At 31.1% G+C, this 22,569-nt stretch overlaps 1 protein-coding gene across 1 annotated transcript; it reads right to left on the bottom strand.

The window, feature by feature from the left end:
• Positions 1 to 2,742: 2,742 nt before the first annotated feature.
• On the bottom strand, positions 2,743 to 8,536 carry LOC124358183. The gene is made up of 4 exons (XM_046810474.1): positions 7,867 to 8,536; positions 5,269 to 5,540; positions 4,749 to 4,817; positions 2,743 to 2,751 (listed from the first exon to the last, which is right to left on the bottom strand). The coding sequence occupies exons 1-4, from the start codon at positions 8,534 to 8,536 to the stop codon at positions 2,743 to 2,745; spliced, it is 1,020 nt and encodes a 339-aa protein (XP_046666430.1).
• Positions 8,537 to 22,569: the final 14,033 nt, after the last annotated feature.

Below are 22,569 nucleotides of genomic sequence, written 5' to 3'. Positions count from 1 at the left end.
ATTTATATCCTAAAACAATTTAATATGACTATTGAAAATACAATTTGATATCTTCGCGGTTAGTAACAAGCATCTAAAGATTTCCTTAAAGGGTTTGTGTATGAAATTTATGTAAAACACCTATTAGTAGTTTTTTATATTGATAGGGTTTCATTAGTATTAATATATTCTGGTAGAGCATTAAAATATTTTGTCCCAAGGTTCGTTTAATGCATGGTGATGTATTGGCACCATGGAACGCATTTTGAATCGTGAGGAATAAGGACGTCTGTGTACTGGAATATAAGAATAGGGATGGAAAGCATAACAAAGTCCGGCCAAACTGTAGTCCCAAAGTGTACCCTCGTTTGTTGTAATGCACATTTAATTTAAAATTTAGGTGGTTCGGTATGCCCTATCCTTCCCATGTTAATTTGATGTACCTTTTTCTCAGAAACCTTTAAAGCTATCATCATCAAACTTTAGGACACTATTATTTAGACCTTTGTTAACATTTAGAGCGGAAGACATTATAAAAATCTATTTTAAATTTTTATTAAAAAAATTATAATTATAAATTATTTTACAAAAAATTAATAAATTTTTTATTTACAACAAATTAAATAAAAACTTCTTTTTTTTAACTTCTGTTCCGCTCTAAATGTTAAAAAAGGTCTAAATAGTAGTGTCCTAAAGTTTGATGATGATAGCTTTAAAGGTTTCTGAGAAAAAGGTACATACAATTGGCCAAATTAACATGGGAAGGATAGGGCATACCGAACCCCCTTAACAGCTATGACTTGAGGTAATATCTATTTTTAATGTGTCATAAACGTATTTGTTAAAATATTTTATTTCTATATTTACATGTGAATCAAATACTTTCATGAAATACGGTGCTTAAAATTATACAAGCAAAGATTTATTTGTTCAGCATTGATGTTATATTATTTTGATCTACGAAATGTATTAATATAGGAACTAAATGATATTTAAATGTACCAAAATATGGTATAATAACTCCTTAAAAAAATGATTTGTTCAGCATTGATGTTATATTATTTTGATCCACGAAATGTATTAATATAGTAACTAAACGATATTTAAATGTACCAAAATATGGTATAATAACTCCTTTTTTAAAACATTTTTTTAATTTTAGGGACTGCTTTCTTTCAAGGAATGCACAAGTTAGTACTAATTGGAATAAATACGTTTATTAGGCGATATATAGTTAATTTTCTCAAATTTTTCCGTGGTGGACCCCGGTACCCACTATTTAATGGGATATATTCTTTAATAACCAACTTCAACGAAAAATTTTTCTCCTGTTCATTTTTATTAAAGACTAAACCAATTATTAATCATCAAGCAATATGTACTGCTTCACCTAATATTTTACCCAGTGATCTAGTAGGAGAGAAATCTTTAGCTGAGGTGTTGTAGACTTTCATTTTGAGAATATCTAAATTATATTAATTTTTTTACATATGTTTAGTAATTTATTTCTTCTTTATTGAGCATAACCCTAGTGACCAGTCGTCTTTAGCCACAAATCCCCCTTTAGAACCACATTAATGTGAGAAAATGGGAGAGAAAGTCCGAAAGCTGATGTGGTTTAGATGTTACGGTTGACATTAGCGACACTAACTTTTGGCGTCAGTTCAACTCGCATTGCTGCCAACAATACAGTTTTTGCATTGATTATACAGTCTTGTTACGGTAGCCCCCTTAAAGAAAACTCATTTCCAAAATTTTGGTATGTCCTTGAGCGTGTTCTTAATCCAGAACAGACAGACGTACGAAACGTATAGTAGAATTATCTCGGTAAAAAATGAATCATCAAAATAATTTGAATATAGAACTTTCTTTACTTACGTTTCATGGCGTAATATTATATTAAAATATAAATTATAGGTATAAAACTAATTTCAAGTCAAAATTAATACTAGGAATTTTAGTGATACAGACCATTCCTAATGATTTACTTGTTGTAACAAAAAAATGCCATTTGAAAATTTCATAACATTTGCAAGTAATACCTGACCTGAAATTTGTCCTACGGGTTTAAAATTACTATCAAAAATAAAAAAAATGGGGGGGGGGGGTGGGGGGGGGGGGGGGTGGGGGGGGGGGGGGGTGGGGGGGGGGGGGGGTGGGGGGGGGGGGGGGTGGGGGGGGGGGGGGGTGGGGGGGCGGACTAATGCATCGGAGCGTAGTTGGACTCATTGTTTTATTGTCAAAACTTAGCACGTAGTGTATATCTGAGTATGTATAGTAGATATACATACCATTTCTACAAAATGGTGAAATGTAATTCTTGTATTTAATAAAAATAAAAAGACGTATATAACAAAATTAATATAAAACTTACCTTGTTATAATAGGTTTTATTATATTGTGTTTGGTGGATTTCGCTCTGTGCATTGCCTCCAACAATTATTGACTTAACCCCACTAGATATTTTCTTAGAATACCTTGTTTACCTTTATTGCTTACAATACAACTTTTGGGAATAGTATAATTTCCAAAAACTAATTACTGTTGTTTTGTCTCCTTTTCTTCTAAATTATCAAACTTATCCGTGCTTAATTAAGTTCCTTAACAGGTTAACCTGTGTATGACAACTAAAAGTGATCGTATAAAACATAAAAAAAACTATATGGGTTATGAAATATAGAATCTGATTTTATCTCTATAATGTTGGCAATATGGCTAACCTTTTGCAAAGTCTGAAATTGTATAAGATATATGAAATATGTGTCACTGAACCTGAAATCAGAAACACATAACTTTTTCAGACTTCTTATTACATATCTTAATTGTCATATATAAACAAAATTGACTAAGCTGATGAGCATAAACGTATGTAATTCACATGTTTACATATTTCAACTTGTTAAATAGTATTTACCCACTTCCAAAAACCACAATATGAAATTTGCATTACCTTGTAAATTAATTTTTGTATATTAATATTGGTTATAAAAGAAATAAAAAAAGAGAAAGATAGTAACTAGCAGTACGAAAGAATGTTCAAGCGAATCTTTACTTACCGATGTGAGTATGTGGCTTTGGATGGGGAATACACCCCGAGCAGAGAGCGTAGCATTGTGATGAATTAGTTTGAAGCAAAAACTCCTTCAGCTAGAACGATACAATTTTAATAAAAAGAAAGGAAAACGTAGTATTTGTATGGGTAAAAACATCAGAATTGCGGTTATTTTCATCGTTCGGTCAACAATAGAAACAGGGCGTTTCGAGAATTTGTGTCTCTTCTTCTTTTTCTTCAGTTCTCTCGTAATGCAAAGTCAAGCATGACAAAAGTAAACATCACATACACAAGGATTTGAACTCAATTTCATAGTTTACAACACAAAGGTTAACTATGTATGGTTTATTGGTATGTGTTTGAAATGTACCCTTATCCGCACGATCATAATTTAGAATCTGACACCTGAAGAAGTGAGTAGATATACAATACCGAAACGTTGCGTTTCTGTTGGTGTTACATATAGTGACTATAAAAAATGTATTAAATCCTGTATTTAAATCATTCTTCGTCTATATTAAACTTAAAATAAACAAATATCAAAATAAAATAGAATAAAGAAAATTTAAAGTAAGTAGTGATGGGAAGCTATAAATCTTCATACATAAGGTTGCTTAAATACTTTTTGGACTAAGAAACTTTATAGTAAATATATTATCCTGTTATCCAGAAAAGTAAAAAATTATTCTTGAAGTGTACAATTCAGCAATTTATATTTACGATAATTCATGTTATTTGGTTGTATTTAAATTAAAAGTTTAGTTAATCAATAGCCGAGTCGATTTGGGTCACCTCTCTGGAAACTATTAACTCTAAATTACCATTCACTTGTCGGCTGTCATCAGAAGTTAATTTTTTTTGTCACCACCAGATGTTTGTAAGAGTTACAACTGTGTTTGATGTTTTGGTGTATGGGACAAATTATTTTCAAAATCTCCATATCCTGCAAAAATCAGTGATACCTTCATTTTTATAACAAATTTTTGGAATATGATCTTCCAGTCATATTTTGAATGTATTTTTCATTGAGGAAATGCGTATTCAGGAATTTAAATCCCATACAAACATGTGTTAAGGGGTTGGCAGACAAATTTATTTTCTGTAGCCCTCTTAATAGTTATAATTCTGTGTCTACCAAATGTTATGTCTAATCATCGTGCACGATAAAAATCTCCAGGTTATCTGTATCTATTTGATACTAGACTGGGATTTAGGTGTAATTAACCAACAATATATACTATAATTGTGTATGACTCAATAAAAACCACCATACCATGTGTCGTTTAACAGGCCACGATGCAAAATTCCAAGCTTATAGCTCATTTAACTCATGTCCTAGCGACATATAGACTGTCTGTATACTGAATAATAGGTTTCAGTTCAGTTCTCATGAAGAAATAAAGTTTAAAAACTCAAAGATGACGACTCTTGGTGTCTGAGACATAACGGTCAAACATAAAACCGTTTTCCATAGTTAAGGTTGTGAAATTGCAGTTCGAAAGCCTAGCGGACTCGGGAAACAAGTTTTAGAACGAAAAAGTCAAACTTTCCTCCTACTAGATTTAAGAAAAACATTAGTCTACAACAGATAAATACAATAATAGGTGGTAGCTGAATAATCTGTTTGTACATTTTTTCTTAACTTTCCTTTGTAATTAATATTTCGAATACAGAAACATAGCATTTCTAGATTTTGAATTATTTAGACCAAAATTACCTGTCTTTTTACATCGGAGTTCAAATCCCTGTTGACTAATCTGCAAATTATCGGTGCTGTCTCATCTGCCTGAAAGTGTAAAAGCAACGTTATTAACAAAATACAAAGTTAAAAATTTTATATTACCTATTAATGTGTATATGTAACTTGTTTTAATTACTATACTGTGCCTTTTGTTATTTTTTTAATTATATTTCAATAAAATTTGCATAAAATAAACTCTCAATATATTCGGAAAATAATTTTGTCAAAGAGAGAAGAGAATGAGGGTCGTCAGTCAAACCATATCCAAACTCAGTAAGATGGTTTGATAAGCCAGAATAATTTTTGGCTAAAAGGTGATAGGCTACTATAATTTAAATGTACGTTGATTAAAAAAATATTTAAAATAAGATAGGCTTTCATGATAATACCAATTTAACAATTGCTTATTGATTAATTTTATTCAATAAATAGTTTTGAACTAATTCTTTTACAATGAAAAGCCAATTAAAATAATATAAACTATGTGATAACATACAGCATCTGTGACGGCAGTGCTTGGTCGCACCAGCAGAACCAAGTGTGAAATGTGAGTGATTGCCCAGAAACCCTGTATGACAAGATAGGAGCCCTGTCCTGGCACCAGGTGAAGAAACAGGTAGTAGAACGTGATGATAATGTGGACCAGGCCAGAGAACACAGCAGCCAACAGCTGATTACCGTAGAACACGTTAGCGTACTGCACTGCGTCACACAACAACCAGTACATGCCTATCAGATCTCTCAGGTTAGTCACACAAGAAGTATCTTCTGCAAAAAGATTTGACAAGGTAAACTTTAAAGACACAGCTTTATGTAAATGTATACATTTATTCCTTAAGTATAAGTTTAAATCATAAAATAAAGGTAGACTTTATTCTAAGTTGTGCCTCCACATTGAGCGTTACTTTAAACTTGATTTCTTCAGGATCTTGTAAGGATTGTATTTAGACTTTTGTGGCTTTCTTCAATTAAGAGTCTCATTCCTTAGGGACATTCAAGAATTAAAGAGGCAATTTTTTCTAAATAATTAAACGGTTGGCAGGAAAATTGTAATACTTTAAGTTAAGTTGGCATTACTGAAGTCTTCATCAGCGGATCAATCAATATTAGAGATTAATAACCTCAACCATAGTTTAACGACGACGACTAAAAATTGATTAAACAAAGTTCTGAGTTTAGGTTTTTACTCACTGAAGGTGAAAAACTATTCAGAATTACCTACTTTAATGGAAAGTTGTAAGTAATATGGAAAACTTTGCAAACTTATAGAGCTGCTCAAGACTCAGTATTGGTCGAGACTAAGAAACTGACCCAAGCATTAATATAAATCATGCACGTGGTGTTTTTGGGATATCGGATGTGTAGATCTTGTGATTATCTCCAAAAACAGCGCACAATAATCAGACATTTCTACTCAGATATGCTTTTGAGCAAGATGAAATAAGGCGTGGGAGAGATTTGTAGTGGATCTCATAGAAGGGGAGTGATTTTCTATTAAGATAACGCATGCGCTCACAATGATCAAGACCTTGGACTGGTAATGGACTGAGAGGCACTTCCTTGCAATTCCGATGTGGTATCATGAACAGAACTATTGCATGGGATAGGTACAATATAGCAAGGATAACAAAACAGCGGGGCAAATACTTCTTGGCAGACGCTTTAAAACTGTGGTAAGTTGTTGGGACAAGTGCACATACTAGTTAATGTTGTTGGAGCTTATTTTGATAAGTAGTAAAAGTCCTGTTTTGTATAAATTAGTGGTTATTTAAGACAAATTCATATATTAAATTACTGATAGTCCTTTATAGTCTATGCCGTAAAGTTAATTTGGTAGAGCTTTATAAATAAGACAACGTATATAATATCAAAGAGTATACAAAGTATTTATGTTATGTTATTATGTTTATTAAATCTATTAGTAGATATATTTTCTTAATTTTTCACAAATTGCAGTTTTCTACACACAGCCAGTTTTTTACTAATTAAACACACTATTTTCATGTTACAAAGTAAGAAAAAAAACACTTACTATACAAATATAGCCTGTCCGTATCAATCCAAAACTATAAATAAGATAATGAAGTAACCAATCACGATTATTTATATTATAACGGAAATCTTACGCACAGAAATCAAACATTCATACTAATAATATTAATATTATGTCCACTAAACATATTTTTTATTCATATAATTATGTAAATACTAGAAAATAGACTATACATAATCCAGTGAACCGTTCTGTAAATTAATATTTTATAATCCACAACTTTCAAGAAAATTAACTTAACTCTAAACCATCAGAAAACACCCAATTGGAAAAAAACCAGCAAATAAAATTATGAACAGCTATGAATGCATCAATGTCAATTGCCAGGAGGATTAGTCGTAATGTGAAGAAATTATATATTTGTACACACAGGGTGTTCAGTAAAAGTGTTCCAATGCTTTGGGTTTTTTATACACAAAAAATGAGCAAAAGAATTCGCATGAATGTGTGTCCAAAAACCTTTAGTTTTTCATCTATCTGTCTTCCTTTCTTATCAACAAAATTATATTTTTTGAACCAGTTAAGATACAGTTATACAATTTTAGAATGATTTAACCTTTGGTAGACCTTTTTAAAATAAAATATTTGCAAAATCCTTTTACCTACTTTAAAATGTCGAACGTTTAAATTATTCCAACCAAAATAACTCAAAACCGAGTAAAAGCCTAACCTAACCAAAAATATGAAGAAATACTTTTAGGCCATCTCAGTTTTTTTTTCAGAATTCCCTAAAAACAACCAACGTTTAGCTCTAACTCTGTGTTTATTTTTTATGATTCCAATCATTTGTGTACTGAACAGTTAGTTCTGTTACAGCTTACACAATTTAAATGTCTACTTTGATTTAATTTTTAGAGTCAACCATTGTTCACAAAATTATAGAGCAGCCATCTTTCTTAGAAAGTAGTTGTCTGGAATCACAGAGAATATAGCATCTGCTGAAAAGTGTACGAAACTTTGATTTTATACAGTACTTAGTGATTATCAACTGGGGTTTGTCCTAAAATAGCTTGTTACGTAATTACGTAAAACGACACTCACCTTGAATTGCATCAACCGCAACAAAACTCTGGTTCCTGAAAAGTTGGCCAAAACTCTTGCTTATCACAGTCTTTTTGATGACATCATTGATCAGCTTGAATCGTGCAGCGATACCTTGAGTCATGGTAGTGAACTGGACGAACAAAGCAGCCTCGACACAGTACAGGGAGAACACGGGGATGTAGAAGACGAAGGAGTTGCGACCTTCTGATCCAAAGCAAAACTCCTGAACCAGACTGGCCACGGTCAGAGAGATCATGTAGAAGAGGACAAGAAGAACTTTGGTCCGGTCGCCACATCTCAATTGCTGCCTGAGTGAATGGTCGACTTTACCCAGGAGGTAACACATCTCAACAAACTTCTTGTGATGTCTGAAGGACTCAACGATTACCACGAGGGCCATGATGTTCAGGGATACAACATCCAAAACGACAGCAAACGTAGCGGTGTGACTTGTCATGCGGATGTTTCCTGATAGCTTTCCTTGAAAATCGACATAGAGAGTCATTTGGGAGAAAAATATCAGGAGAGCAATCACGGTCCAGCCCCATACACAAACCATTGGAGAGAACGTGATTAGCCTTTCACAGCTAGTTCCATCAGTGTACTTTAGAGGCAATCCACCAAATACTTGGCTAAATAGAAGAACTTCATATGCTATCACTTGCATTTTGGTCTTGGAACAGTAACTGGGGACTGCCTCACAGTAATTGATTGATAGATTACTTATTTATTAACGGCTGTATTTACTTAAACAAAATAAGCACTTGATTGACACTGTTTGTCAATGACATTACAGCAATGTCATTAAACACTGTTTTTACTTATTTAAGCTGTAGACAGACGTTTACGTGTCATTGGCCAGTAATGTTATGAATATTTCAACAGCGAGAAAGAAACTCCAGCACGTACAGAGACATAAACATTTCTCAAATCATGTTCAAAGGATTAGGATTGGTATTATGACAAGAATAACTGTCTGATAATTCCAACAATGGCTGATACATGTTAACCAGCTTGACACTGGATATTTGAAAGATATATTGTCTTTCAATTAGTATGTTTTAATCAATCTGTAGAAAGTGGAAAAAGGCTACATACTCCATATATGGAATTTTAATGATGTATAAATATCAATACCCTTGAAAGTGCTTAGTCCCACAATTGTTTTGCAGAATATGCAGGTACTTGCTTTCCACCATCATGAGTAAGACACTAGCAATTTTTTTACCACACGAAAAAACTTATTATTCCTTACAAATTGTGGAATTAATTAATTACGATATGTTAAGTACCAACATACTTCATTAAATATTAAGACAGCCCGTCAGAAATTACGCAGCAAATGCTTTTGGTTAACAGTACCACCAAATTAGCACAGACCGTAATAACTTTTACCAACTTCTTTCATTTAAATTCCTATAAGTTTCCTGATCCAGGATTCGACATAAAAAAATAATTCTTCAAAAATATGTTCTTGCAAAGGTAGGTAATAGTCGAGTTGACCATAAAACGAGTGATTACAATGAGGAGAAAGTATTTTGAGCTTCGTACGAGCTAACGAGAAAGCCACACTGCAACTATATATACACAGAAATTTATCCTTCCATATAATTTCTTGGTGACAAATAGTATATGGTTGTTTTTTTCCGACGAGCAAACAAATCAGATCTAATATTTCACCAATTTAACGAAAATAACTTATTGAATTGAACAGTGCAAGTTTTGCAGCAAAATCTATTCTTGTCCAAAATAAGAAAAGCACTAAAGTTATTAATATCGTGATTATTTGCAATGGCGGGTTCCCAGAACTATTGTCCACCCGCGAATTTACGTTTGACCATTAAGATTAGAGCGAAATTTTTGAGCGAGAGCCGCACTCCACAAGTCACTCATAGGTAGCGGTAAACCAACGAAGGGTTAGTCAATAGACGGACAGAAATGTAAACATACATTTGCATTACATAATTCCAAATCATATATTGGTGACAGGTTTGTGTTTACTTACGTTATTAGTTATTTAACTTCCATTTCTCCTACGTTATTAGGCTTCCTCTCACTGCTGTGGAATTTTCATAATCCTCTAGCATATAGAAAGTGAATGTTTAAGACAAACCGTATTTTTAACAATAAAAAGACTTGTAGTTTATTTGGTTTAACGAAATTTTAAATAACGTTTCTATCATCCAGTATCAGAATATTCCCATTTTATGGTTAAACGAAGGTGATGTAACACTACTAATAGTTGACTAAATTTTGCTCCCGATAAAATTATAAATAGGACAGGGTCATTTATTTTTCGTATTGTTGGGAAAATGGCCACATTTTTAAATTTAAGATTTCCTTCGAAGGTTTATTGTTATAAAGATCCCACTAAGTTTAAAGGAAAGGGAATTATCAACTGAAATTGTAGCAACAACGCAAAATGTTGCCTATGTAGATGGATATTTTATATTAATTATTAAATATCCATTTGTAATATAAAATACATAGTTTTAAGTTATGTATGGTACATAATACCCAAGGGTACGACATTTAAACGTTAGAGTTGGTGGTAAAATTCCTTATATATCTCAAGATCATAGAAAAATAACGATATAAAACTACCGAAATAGTAGTCAAACCCAAAAAAGGTGTTTATGATTATTTGAATAAGATTACAGAGCATTTCTACTTTCTGAACCGTCTGAAAGTGGTATCTCTGGCCCATATTACGCTACAGCAGTACTTTCGGTTCTGCGCCTTATTGATGATAATGAACGAAAACATTCCTTGAGGTAGCCTACCTATCCCGTCACAGAATAAAACTAGAATGGGACACAAATACCGTACGTAGCTATCAAATAACATAAAATCATCTGCATTAGTGTATTCTTAAAAAAGGGTGAGTTCCAAGCCTGGATGATTAATTTTATGATTGCTATTTTATAGCGCTAAGACGTTTCATAATTTCACTGGTAACACCGCAAAACTGATAGTTTGTGTAGTCGTAGAATAATATAGACGTTTTTATATTTTATTTGTCAATATAAAAGGTTTCTTATTTGGAAGAATAATGGAATTTCACCTGCTTACTACACGACCTAAATTACTGCAATACCCCACCTCACTGTCATTTAAATATTTTATTGAAAAAAGCTGGAACAAAGAGGGTATATTATGTAGGTATTAAGTGTTATATTTAACTAGGTATTTGGAAAAAGTGGGTTGTAGACAGATTGCTGATACAAATGGAATGGAGAAAAAGCATAGTTTATCTATTTAAATAAACTAGAAAATATAATATTTGCAGTTACTCGTGGCCATACCAGTGATTTATTTTTTAAATAAGTGGTGTGTACAAGCTTGTCCTTTTTAAGTGGTGTTATAAAAACAACCGGAAAGGAATGGACACAGGAAGATATTCCAGTCTCTTGCTTGATCCACTTCAAAGTAAATATACATTCTCTTGAGAGTGTTGTCCAATCTGTTTTAAATCAATCTAAAATCCGTTGGAAATAAATATAAAACCCATTTAGAACCAGTTTAGATATCTTGGAAATCAATAGAGAATATGTTGAGAATATTAGCAAATCTGTTTGGAATCACTATGAAATCTATTGACAATGTTGCCTAGTTTGTTTGTAATCAGTTTAAAATCTATTGAAAATTTTGTCAAATATGTTTTGCAATCAGTGTAAAATCTGTTCAAATTAAATGTATCATCTACTGAGAATAAATTTAAATTGAATATAAAAATTTACGTTAAGTATGTATAAAATAAATGTAAAATTGGTTTAAATGTGCAAAAATTGATTAAAATTCATTTCTAATCTGCTAGGAGTGTATATAAAATCTTTTAAACAAAAATAAAAAACTTGTGGGGATTCAGCTTTAATCTGTTTACATTGTTGGAAATTTGTTTGCTGATAAAAAATCTGAATGTATATATAAATCCTCGAAATGTAGTTTTATCTATTTTTGCAACATATAACGATAGCAAATGTTCGAAATCCTTTCAAATCATACATCACCAAGAACGAGCCTCAAACAAATAAGTAATAACTGAAAAATAATGTTTCTTAAGTTGAAATAAAATATACCAATTTAAAAAATATAAACATAGACGACCAATGTAGGAAATACATCTTATTTTTCGTATTGTTTTAAAACGAACCTAGAACTGTTCTAATATATGATATTATGTAACATAACTAGTGAGTTTTATTCAGTCAATTAATGACATCATGATGTCGGTGAGAAAGTGTAATATCTGAAGGAATATAATATAGTGGGTTATGATATATTTGATCTGTGACTATGAAAACCGTAGGCATTTGTGACTATCAGCCAGATACTAATTAAAACAATCAGCTTAAGATAACGCATGAGCTTTATTTGCATTTAAAACGATTTCATATATCACATATATGTAATCTGACTACTACTCTGCAAACTTATTCAGCTCCTGATGAACTGAATGGAGCAAGTTCCTAACAGAGGCGTTACTCCGCACCAACATGACGTCATACAGGCACACAATATGCTTATTGTTACAATAACGAGATAATAGCAATAATTGATAGGAGGAATTTAATGATGTGGACTTAATATGTTGGTTGCTAAGCAACAACCCTCCCGGGGAATCAGTATACCGAACTTTCTCTTCCAAACAAGTCTTTCCTAAATTTATTGCCTGATTTGTTGCCAAGATTTAACTAGCTTATTCAGTTTCCACAGAGCAACTCGAAGTAGAATAATATTATTTTATTATATTATCTGGAAGAATATTTATTCCATGATTAATTTTAAAGCGCTTACATTCACTAAATTATATAGAATACAGGTTCATAGGATTCAAGATCATCCCTAAGTATTGATGTACTTTGTTTAAAAATAATCAAATATGTATATTAAAATATATATAAAGGAATTGATTTTGATCGTTATAATTGGAACAGAATTCATATTATCGGTTACAACATGACAGCAGGGCGTCATTTCATAGCATTAGTGTTTGTTCACTTGATTTTTGTTTCGATAAATTGTAGCATACAAAAATGTAAATTTCTGTTATTTGACAACAACGCTACCTGAGGATATATGACCGTCTATAAGAGACTAGGCAGAATAGATTTGAAGAGCCAGCGCAAAGAGGTCCGGACATAAGATATCTTCAATCGACTTCCTGTGACCAAAGGCGTACTTGAATGTATCATGTCGCCCAGGTAAGAGTCTCTGCCTTATGTGTGCAGGCCTAAATAACGATGAAATGTACAATTTATAAGACAGTAGTTTAGTAATAGATTTAATCCTTACTTACATATATTATTATGAATAAAATATAAAGAAAACAGTTTTAACAATACTTGTGATTATTTATAAACGCTCATTGAATAAAGAAACTGCATAAAAATGAATCTTTTGAGAAGTTGTCTTAATCGTACGGTCATTGCAGTTTGTTCCATATTGTGGGAGAAAAGGCAAGTTTATAAATACGTTTTCATATGTTTTCTCAGAACGTCATTGAAACATTTAATTGGGTGGGCGATAGCGAGGCCCATCATTTGGTTAGAAAAATGTATTTTTACAATGCTTAAAGACAAAAATATTTTAATATTAAAAAAATCTTGGGTGACTGGTGATTTAAATAGTATTAAATACCATATGAAGGAATTGAATAAAATATTTATTATATTATAGTTATTAGAATTTAATTAAATTTTTTTGAAATTGTACTATTAATTGTATAAACTTATAATAAAAAATTGAAATAACTGTAGTGCAATGTAATACGTCTAGTCGTAAGTCTAAGACAATGTTATTGTTAAACTTGTGCGTATATACTTAATTTATGTGTCAGTAATACTATTTATTGGAAATGATCAGTTATTAACCAGGTGTATTAAGATAGCATAGAAGGGAAAATAAAACCATAAATTGAAATACAGTAAATGTGAAATATATCAACTAAAAGGGAAAGGTTTATATCGATCTAGATGAAATGATTTCCAAATAGACTAGCCCTACGCTTACTCACTTAAAACATATCCAATGAGCCACCACTTTGAGCGTACTCGTTCTATTCTAATGTATAGAATTTTAAAAACATGGCGGGATTTGCATAATCGGAAGTTCCAAGAAAATCATGATCCATATAAACGATAGTTCCAAGATATCAGGATCCACATCATGGGATGTTCCAAGATAATGTGGGTATAACCAGGATCCGCATAGCGATAGTTTCAAGATAGCCTGGATACGCATAACCAGGAGTTTTTAGTAAAAAATCATTTATTATTCGAAAAAACCCCCTTTATTATTTAGACAGGCACCATCGGTGACATGACGCCTGAACCACGGCCTATTGCCGAGAAAATAGCAAGCTATCCGTGAGAACAGGGTCACTCAGCGTTTATCCCCTCAAAGAGCAGCCAAACTCAGCGTTACTTGAATCAGTTGCTGTACAAGCCATGCTTGATAATTATCTCACAAACAAAAACTATATTATGGCAATCTGATGAAGTTCACTCTAAAGGAATGTTTTTTTAATTATATGTGGTGACTATAGATATTTGATAAGAAGGAACTGAAAAAAATAATGATAATAATACATTTAAATGGTTTTTAGTTTAATTCTAACTAAACCCATTTAGTTAGAAGTAAGGAATAATAGTATTCCTTACCCACTGTATTACCAAATAAATAACTTCTTTATTGGGCAATAAAAGTAAAGGAAACGTAGTTGAATAAGGAATTATCTCTGTTTTAGAATACTTACACTTCACAGAAAGACATTTAAAACTCTTAATAAAGTTTAAAGTGTAGTAAATTGTTTCTCTATATGTTTGGAAACTCTGCAAGTAAGGTAATTCCACTTAAATATTGCTTAATTTTGTTTGTTTTATTATACCTTAAGGAAGTGATATAATGACCAATCCCAATTTAACTCTTTTTTTTACATATTATCAATACTAGACTATTTTAGATTCTTAAGATGATACAAATCGCCAGAGCTTTTATATTCTTCGCTTGCAACTATCTAGTGATTGAACATTTAATTTTCAACTTTTTATACCAGGTTTGAAATTAAATTTTACATTAGATACATGAGTACTCATAACATGTTGAAATTTTCTCTATTGAAATTATTAGCTGAGTGTAAACAATGGCAGGCAGACAATTAATATCATGCTTAATATTTTGAAAACGAACTGATCTATAGTCTTATATTTATGGACGTGACCATTTTAATGAATCTTCATTTTTAAGTTAGCAACACTGAGTTCTACGATGGTGCATGTTCAACGTCGAAATTTGGCTGAACGCCATAGAACCCAATAGACTGACACAATCTCTTCTGTATGCTGAATTTTAACATTGATTTTCTTTTTAGGCCTATATGTCCGCAAGACATCTAGAAAACGAAAAGATTTACATATATTTCGAAGTTTTACATGCAAACTGAGAAAAGCCGGCTACGATTATTGGTGTGGCGTACTCTTACCTTCGATTATTGTTGAATGTCTTATTCGATTCATCGGCATTAAATTATAATTCTCGTTAAAAGTTATCCTATTATGGTTAATTATATTTTGCTTGTATATATTGCTCCACAGCTAATAGTTTTACGCCTCTTACACGGTATTTAAATTGACGTTCTAAAAACACATCTACTTAAAATTTAAAACTTTTGGTTTGCAAATTTTAATTAAAAAAGTACATTTTAAAATGATGTAAAGTTTTTTTTAAATATAGTCATGCATAGATTATAATGTCTAATAACATCAAGCATCTAAATATGTTTGATTAAGACCTGTGTTTGTATAAAAAGGTTGATAATAAAATCCAAAAAACACAATTACTGCCAAGACTTTATAAAGTATACTTATTTACCAATTACATATTATTGCAAGGTTTCTATATTCGAACACGGGACTCTCTATGTCCAAAACATTGGTATTTATTTATCTTAATAAAATTACATATGCAATCAAAGTAAAAATTTAAAACGTAAAATAAATTTAACACTTTTAATTCCAAAACATGTTGAAGAGCCCCAATGGTAGCACATCGACAAAAAATAAATCTAAGGTTAAATAAATCTAATCAACTTATAAGATAATTAAAATCCTCCAGTAATGTTATGAACCTATAAAAGAAACACCATTTTTCCTAGAGGCTAATAATGCTTTAATCACAATATGCTTTTCTGATCATTACCTTTATTTAATGAATCGTTATGTTTTTAAGAACTCATTTACAGCAAATACATACACAGAAATCCGTACACTTCACAATAACTAATTCTTCTCGTATGAGGATGAAATTAAACTTTACATCTTCAAAGTTAAAAATATAGAAGAGCCTTACTTAAGCACACTTAAGTAGTGGAAGCACATTTTGACATGTGTGGCAGTTTAGAACTCACTTAGAAGTTGTTACGAATACTTTGGAAACTTTGGCATTTCCATTAAACTTCGACTCACTTCTGATGTTGTTGCAACCGAATAGAACTACTTAAGGTGTCAAAGTAACGATGAACTAAAGTAGATCAAATATAAGATAGTATTTGTGAAAGCTCGGGAGTACACAGTATCTGACAGTATCACTCCAATATATTCTGCTGATAGTTACAATGTCAACGCAGTCAGCGCATTTGGATCAGTGAGATTTGTGTACTGAAATGTTGACTTGAATGCAGAGTTTTTAAATTGAATTTGAACACTACAGTACCTGTAGCTTGGGAGAATATCGATTTAGAAAATCATCCATCAATAAATGCTGTTTGCAACAAAATAGCATTGTTAACCTGATTCCTTCTACTTGTTCCTACTGTATCTCACTCTATCCAACTTGGTTTTAAATAAATTGGTCGATTTGGTTCATTTAGATAAAAGTATACCAGGGCTATTCGTTCATAGTTTCTTTGTTTAAACAATTAATTTTAAAACTACTTAACTTCTAGCTGTTATTAACCGTTGTATTTAAAACACAAATATAGATCTTGAGACTAAAAAAACCAATAAATGCATTTGCTCATATTAGACACTGTCAAACGCACACAAAATTCGCCAGCTTAGATCAGAGGACCAGCGGTTTTCTTACAAGACTTGTATGGAGTTCTTAGAGTTCTTCAAAGACAAAACATAACTACCCTGTACCTGTATTTTAAATTAAGTACGATTTATACAAATATAGACATATTTATATAATGGTTCTATTTCTTTCTGAGTGATCACAACCGTGACTGATATAATGTTTCATTTTATAAGTTTATGAAAACAAATAGGCTTGCATATGCTTTCCCCGAGCGTAACCGTTCAATGTATGTTTGAATATTATCCAAAGAATACATGAAACTAGACAATTAAAGTGAATGTGTTATAAATAAGAAATAGTGAATATAGTCATAAGAAGATATGAATGTTTATGTAATGTTCTATTGCATTTGGTTGAATATTTCAAAAGATTTCAGGGATAACTTTTGAAACATTCCAGACAATTTCCGATTTTTCAACTATATAACTATTTTAAAGAGTGCTTACTTTGATACTCAACCAAACTAGACTCGATATTACTCTTAATTATAAATTTAATTATCGTTTAGGTTACTTTTAGTATTGTTGTAGTTATTAAGATAGTGCTGTATAGTGTTTTTGGGAGAATGTAACTAGTTGGGATGTCCCCATCTGGATTGTGTTCCAGAAATTTTCCAAACGTAGAGGTTTATAATCCTTACATTAGAATTTGATGTGATTGATGTAGTTTACATATAAATGATGTAGAAAGCAGTTTTCTACCATAAAAAAGAGATCACAACGATCATGTAGGAAGAAAGTGTTATATATAGTAAGTTTTTAATTTAAGCATGACATAAATCTTAAAGAACTTTGTGAGAATGTAGCACTGCAACTTTGTTTCATAGAAAAGTGTTGCAATTTTTTTTCCGAATCTATCCAAATAATAAAGCTATTGATTTACAAATATAATAAACAAAACAAAACACACACACACACACACACACAAAAACACACAAACAACACACACGCACAAGTAAAAGTAAAATAAAAGGACTAAAAACATTGTAGTCTTAAAGTAGGTGTGTCACGCAGTAATGGCTTCACTACTTTAAGACACACAATATACGTCTTAACGAGCGCTGTTTTCTCTACCGTAACTCCTCAAGGGAACTTTAAAACCCGTTTACGCTGTGCTACCAAGCAAATGGTTACGGTAACGTAGATAGCAATAAAAGTGTCACATATTGTCAGAATGGGGGTCTTATTAAAAAGCACTGACTGCTCCAAGACACACAATAATAAACGTCTTAATGAGCGCTGTTTTCTCCACCTTAACCCCTCAAGGTGCCTAAAAGCCCATTTACTTGGGTATTGCTGTGTTAGCGAGACAAATGTTTACAGTAACGTAGAGAACAGTTAGACATGTAATACAGTCTCAGAGATGGAGTCCCTCCCTAGAAGGCTTTCATTCTTCCAACACACACAATATACGTCTCAGTGAGGGAGGAAACGCGACTAAAATTGTCTTTAGGCATTGGGAGAGTCGATAAGAATATTCAGTAGATATCTTAAGTTTGCTTATCGAGTTCCTCAATAACATTGAAATGCTAATGTAATTTAATTATAATATTAAGACAATCATTTTAATTACTAGAAATGAGTCATAAAATTGGATTAAAAACTTTTGTAGCTAGTCCAAAGAAAAATTGAGTTCGGATATATATATATATATATAACAAACTGTAAATTGTATATTGACTTACTACAATTTTTGTACCAAATTTAAAAAAGTTGTAAGTGTTACTGCTACTATACTATATTACTACAAGGAATTATGAATTAAAATGTTATACAGATGATAATATCACTAGCATATATTATAATCGGTTACAAGAAAAATATTATGATAATACTTTAAAAGCTTAAAATTAATTGTTAAATAAAGTTTTAGTAAACATATTTATTACTTTATTAACATTTGATATTGAGAAGGAGAAAACATTAATTAAATTTAATTAAACTTGTTAGGTAATATCTGATGTTAAACTTCATACTTGTTAAATCTCAGCTTGAAAATAGGTTTCATTATGCAGATAGCATCCAAAAGTTTAAACTCATGATAGTGTTGTATTCAAATGCAGGAAGGTACATTACTTCTCAGATTTTATTAAGATTAGATATTACACTAAGCATTCTAACTTATCCTCACCCTTTTCTTTTGAATTGCTTCAAATATCGTGTTTTTACTTTTAATTCAAGTACTTAAGACAAAAAGTGAAAGATGAGCTCACTAAAAATATACAGTACGTTCAATCATTTGTCTGATTCTCATAATGAAAATATTTATTTGAATAAAAAGATGTTTCTAGAGTAATGAATGGCAGTTCTTAACTTCTACATATAAAATATTAAAATATATATTGGAAGATAAACTTATATTTTTCTAATTCGACCACACCTTTTATGCACGTTCACATGACATTATAATCTTAACAAGTTCCAAATTTAAATAAAGGTTATATGTTATATACAGATTTCAGGAGTCAAGTCTCTGACAGCGTCAGATTCCAGGCGCTGTGCTGAGTATAATAACATGGAGCAAAACTCATATTATATATTATAATATATACATATTACACTATATATTTTGCCATAAGACAATACAAGGACAGTATGAATCTTGAAATCATAAATTTGTACCACAGTTTTACGAGTATAACTCCTATTTCTCTAATTATAAATTAAACTATCTATATTTAAAGTGAAAAGTAATTGAAAATACACTTTTACTGTAGTTAACTTCATACTACGATCAAGTAACAAATTACAATTCTACTCACGAATATGCTGAGCTGTACAAATGCTTTCATTATGAATGGAGAGAATGTCGGGGCATCAAATTGCTGGTTTAACGGACCAGAAGTGTCGCATAGCAAGTGGCTGGTGTTATAAATATTAGACTACAATAACTACACTGAGTCACGTCAATATATATATATATATATATATATATATATATATATATATATATATGTAATAACAATATAAATGAAAGTCATTTATCTGCAAAACGAGTTATTAGGTTTTGGCTCTGGGAAACTGTAATAAAATGTTAACGAATTTGATTTCAATTGTTACTTGCACCTATTAGATGGTTTTATGGTAATACACATTTTAATTGACGTGTAGATAAAACATGGTATAGCGTTAACATATGATATCATATATTTTTGTATAACTAATCTAGATTAAAAAAACCATTTTCTAAAATAGTCAATGATAAATGTATATCAAATATTGGATGGTAGTTGTTGGCAGATATAATAAATGGTTATTGTTTTAATATTTTGACGAATAAATTCTAATTTTAAAAATTTACTTACTTTTCACAAATAACATGTTATAATTTTTATTTTCTAATATCCAAATATATTGAGCTAATTCTAAACAGTTGTTACTTTAATTAATGCATACTATTAGTTAGATTTCTATTTACCTATTAAAGTCTGTACATGTAATCGCTATTTTTATATGTGTTATCACGATTACGGCCGAAATTCTCAAAACATCTTTACAGAACTTGGTATGGACGTTCTACAATTTACTTCAATTTCCATTCTCTTAGCTTCAATATATCTTGCTAACGGTTTACAACGGTAATCTGCCTAAGTATTGTGGCTAGTGAGCCCAATGTCTATTATACTATGTTACATACACTAATAATATACTTTGCTAAGCTCAAAAACTTGTACTTTTTCCTTTGCACTTCCTAAGAAATTACGATGCTTCCAGAGACTGAAACTTAGAATCGATCATTAAGCAGTGGCTTTCCGCTTGCTGCAAATTTGTTGTAATAAAATGGTAAGTGGAGGAAAAAATAAATACAATTATTATCATTTAAGTGAAATAGCCTAAATATTTCATTTATTTATTGACACATTACTCGATTCTGAAGAAGAAGGTAATGTGTTATAAAAGTTATTATAAATTTCACATGTGCGATTTATAACAACTAATTAAAATATTCTGATAATGGTAGAAGAGATCATCTGCAGTAGCTGTGTCTTTACCCAGTCAGTCCGCGCCATTGGGCTGGAAGACTAGTTCCAATTAAAAATCGTAAATGCTTTGGTTTGGATTTCATTTAAGTGCAAGTTATAAAAAATAGTTAAGTTCATAAAATACATAAATAATGTAAATAGTAATACTATTTGTTCAAATTGTTGATTAGTACACTTTGAAAGTATTATTATTTGTATTGTAGTTGCACTTACAGTTGGGACATATCAACTGTTCAACTTGTACTTATTTTATAGTTTAGAAGAGAGTAAATGTGCATTTACAAGAAACAGTTATATTTCATACTATTTAAAGGAAGTACTGATCTTAATAATTGCTGTAAATGCATAAAAGTAATTTAGCACTGTCCAAAATATATCTTTAGTGATTTAATCTCTAGATCTAAATATTAAAACTTTGAAAATCTTGATCATTTCTTTATACATAAATAGAATCAAAACTAAAATAATCATTTATGTTTTTTGGAAGATGTTCCCTGAGAAACAGATTCAATCTGAACGCTCCTATCTATTGGCCTGTATAAATCAATGAATCGAAAGTAATTCATGAAATAGTAATGTCAATCGATTACCATAATTCATTTTAAGAATATTTTGGAAATGCCGTTTAAAAATAAGAGAGGCCTACCTACGTCAATGTTTTAATCTGCGTCGAAATCCGTGTAAATTGATCTATAATTTTGCGTCATAAATAATCAATGGTCTGTTAATGTAAAGAAAATAAAGAGAAAACGTTCAATGTTTTTATAATTTATTGTAACTTATTGTTTCTTTGCACATAAACTTTAGAATATTCTCAAACAGGATGAAAACAATGGCACTAATATTTTTAGAACAAAAATAAAAACAAAATGATCTGTTAATATGTTTTTAAAATTACAAGGCTTTCCGATACTTGTACGCATTGTTTTAAACATTCAAGTTTTAGTAGATTATGAAAATTTCACAACAATGAGAGGAAAGCAAATAGCATGGGTAAAAAGAGAGGGTAAATAACTAATATTGTAAGTAAACACAAATCCGCCTCCAATGTATGGTTTGTCATTATGTAATGCAAATGACTGTGTACCTTTCTGTCCGTCTGTTGACTAAACTGTCATGGGTTTAACCCCAGATATGAGTGACCTGTGGAGTGCGTCTCTTGCTCAATCTAACTGTTCGTTCGTAAATCCGCGTGGGGGAAATCAGAATGTAAACCAGTAGTTGTGAATAATCACGTGATCATTTACACGTCTCACTATGTAAGAGCGTGAGTGACATTGGTGTTTTACTTATCTTTCGAAAATAATAGTGATTTTACTATAAAACCAGGCGCTTTTTATATAATACATGTAATTTTTGTCGAATTCTTTGATTTTGATATCTGACGTGATAAAATATTTGTTCGTCGGACACAAATCTGTACTACTGGTAAACAGGCCATCCTTGGACATTTATCCTCTACTTAAATTGAGGGGGAAATATATCAAAATATATTTAAAATATATTTACAGTGGATAAAATGCTGGTCCGTACTTTAAATTTAGCTTTCTCGCTTATTTAGAACCTTCTCTCCATCGCTTTAACCTCTTGTTTTATTGCCACTTAAGTGGTGACTTCGCATAAACATTTGATTTAAGAAT

This window comes from Homalodisca vitripennis, chromosome 3, assembly GCF_021130785.1.
Source record: "Homalodisca vitripennis isolate AUS2020 chromosome 3, UT_GWSS_2.1, whole genome shotgun sequence".
In the NCBI taxonomy this organism is placed as follows: domain Eukaryota; kingdom Metazoa; phylum Arthropoda; class Insecta; order Hemiptera; family Cicadellidae; genus Homalodisca; species Homalodisca vitripennis.
This window is presented reverse-complemented; position numbering and strand designations above follow the sequence as displayed.

Coding starts and splice junctions, on each gene's coding strand:
- LOC124358183 (XM_046810474.1), bottom strand. CDS start 8,536: ATGCAAGTGATAGCATATGAAGTTCTTCTATTTAGCCAAGTATTTGGT. Junction 5,541..7,866: donor TGCGGTTGATGCAATTCAAG/GTGAGTGTCGTT, acceptor ATCTTTTTGCAG/AAGATACTTCTTGTGTGACT. Junction 4,818..5,268: donor GCACTGCCGTCACAGATGCT/GTATGTTATCAC, acceptor TTACACTTTCAG/GCAGATGAGACAGCACCGAT.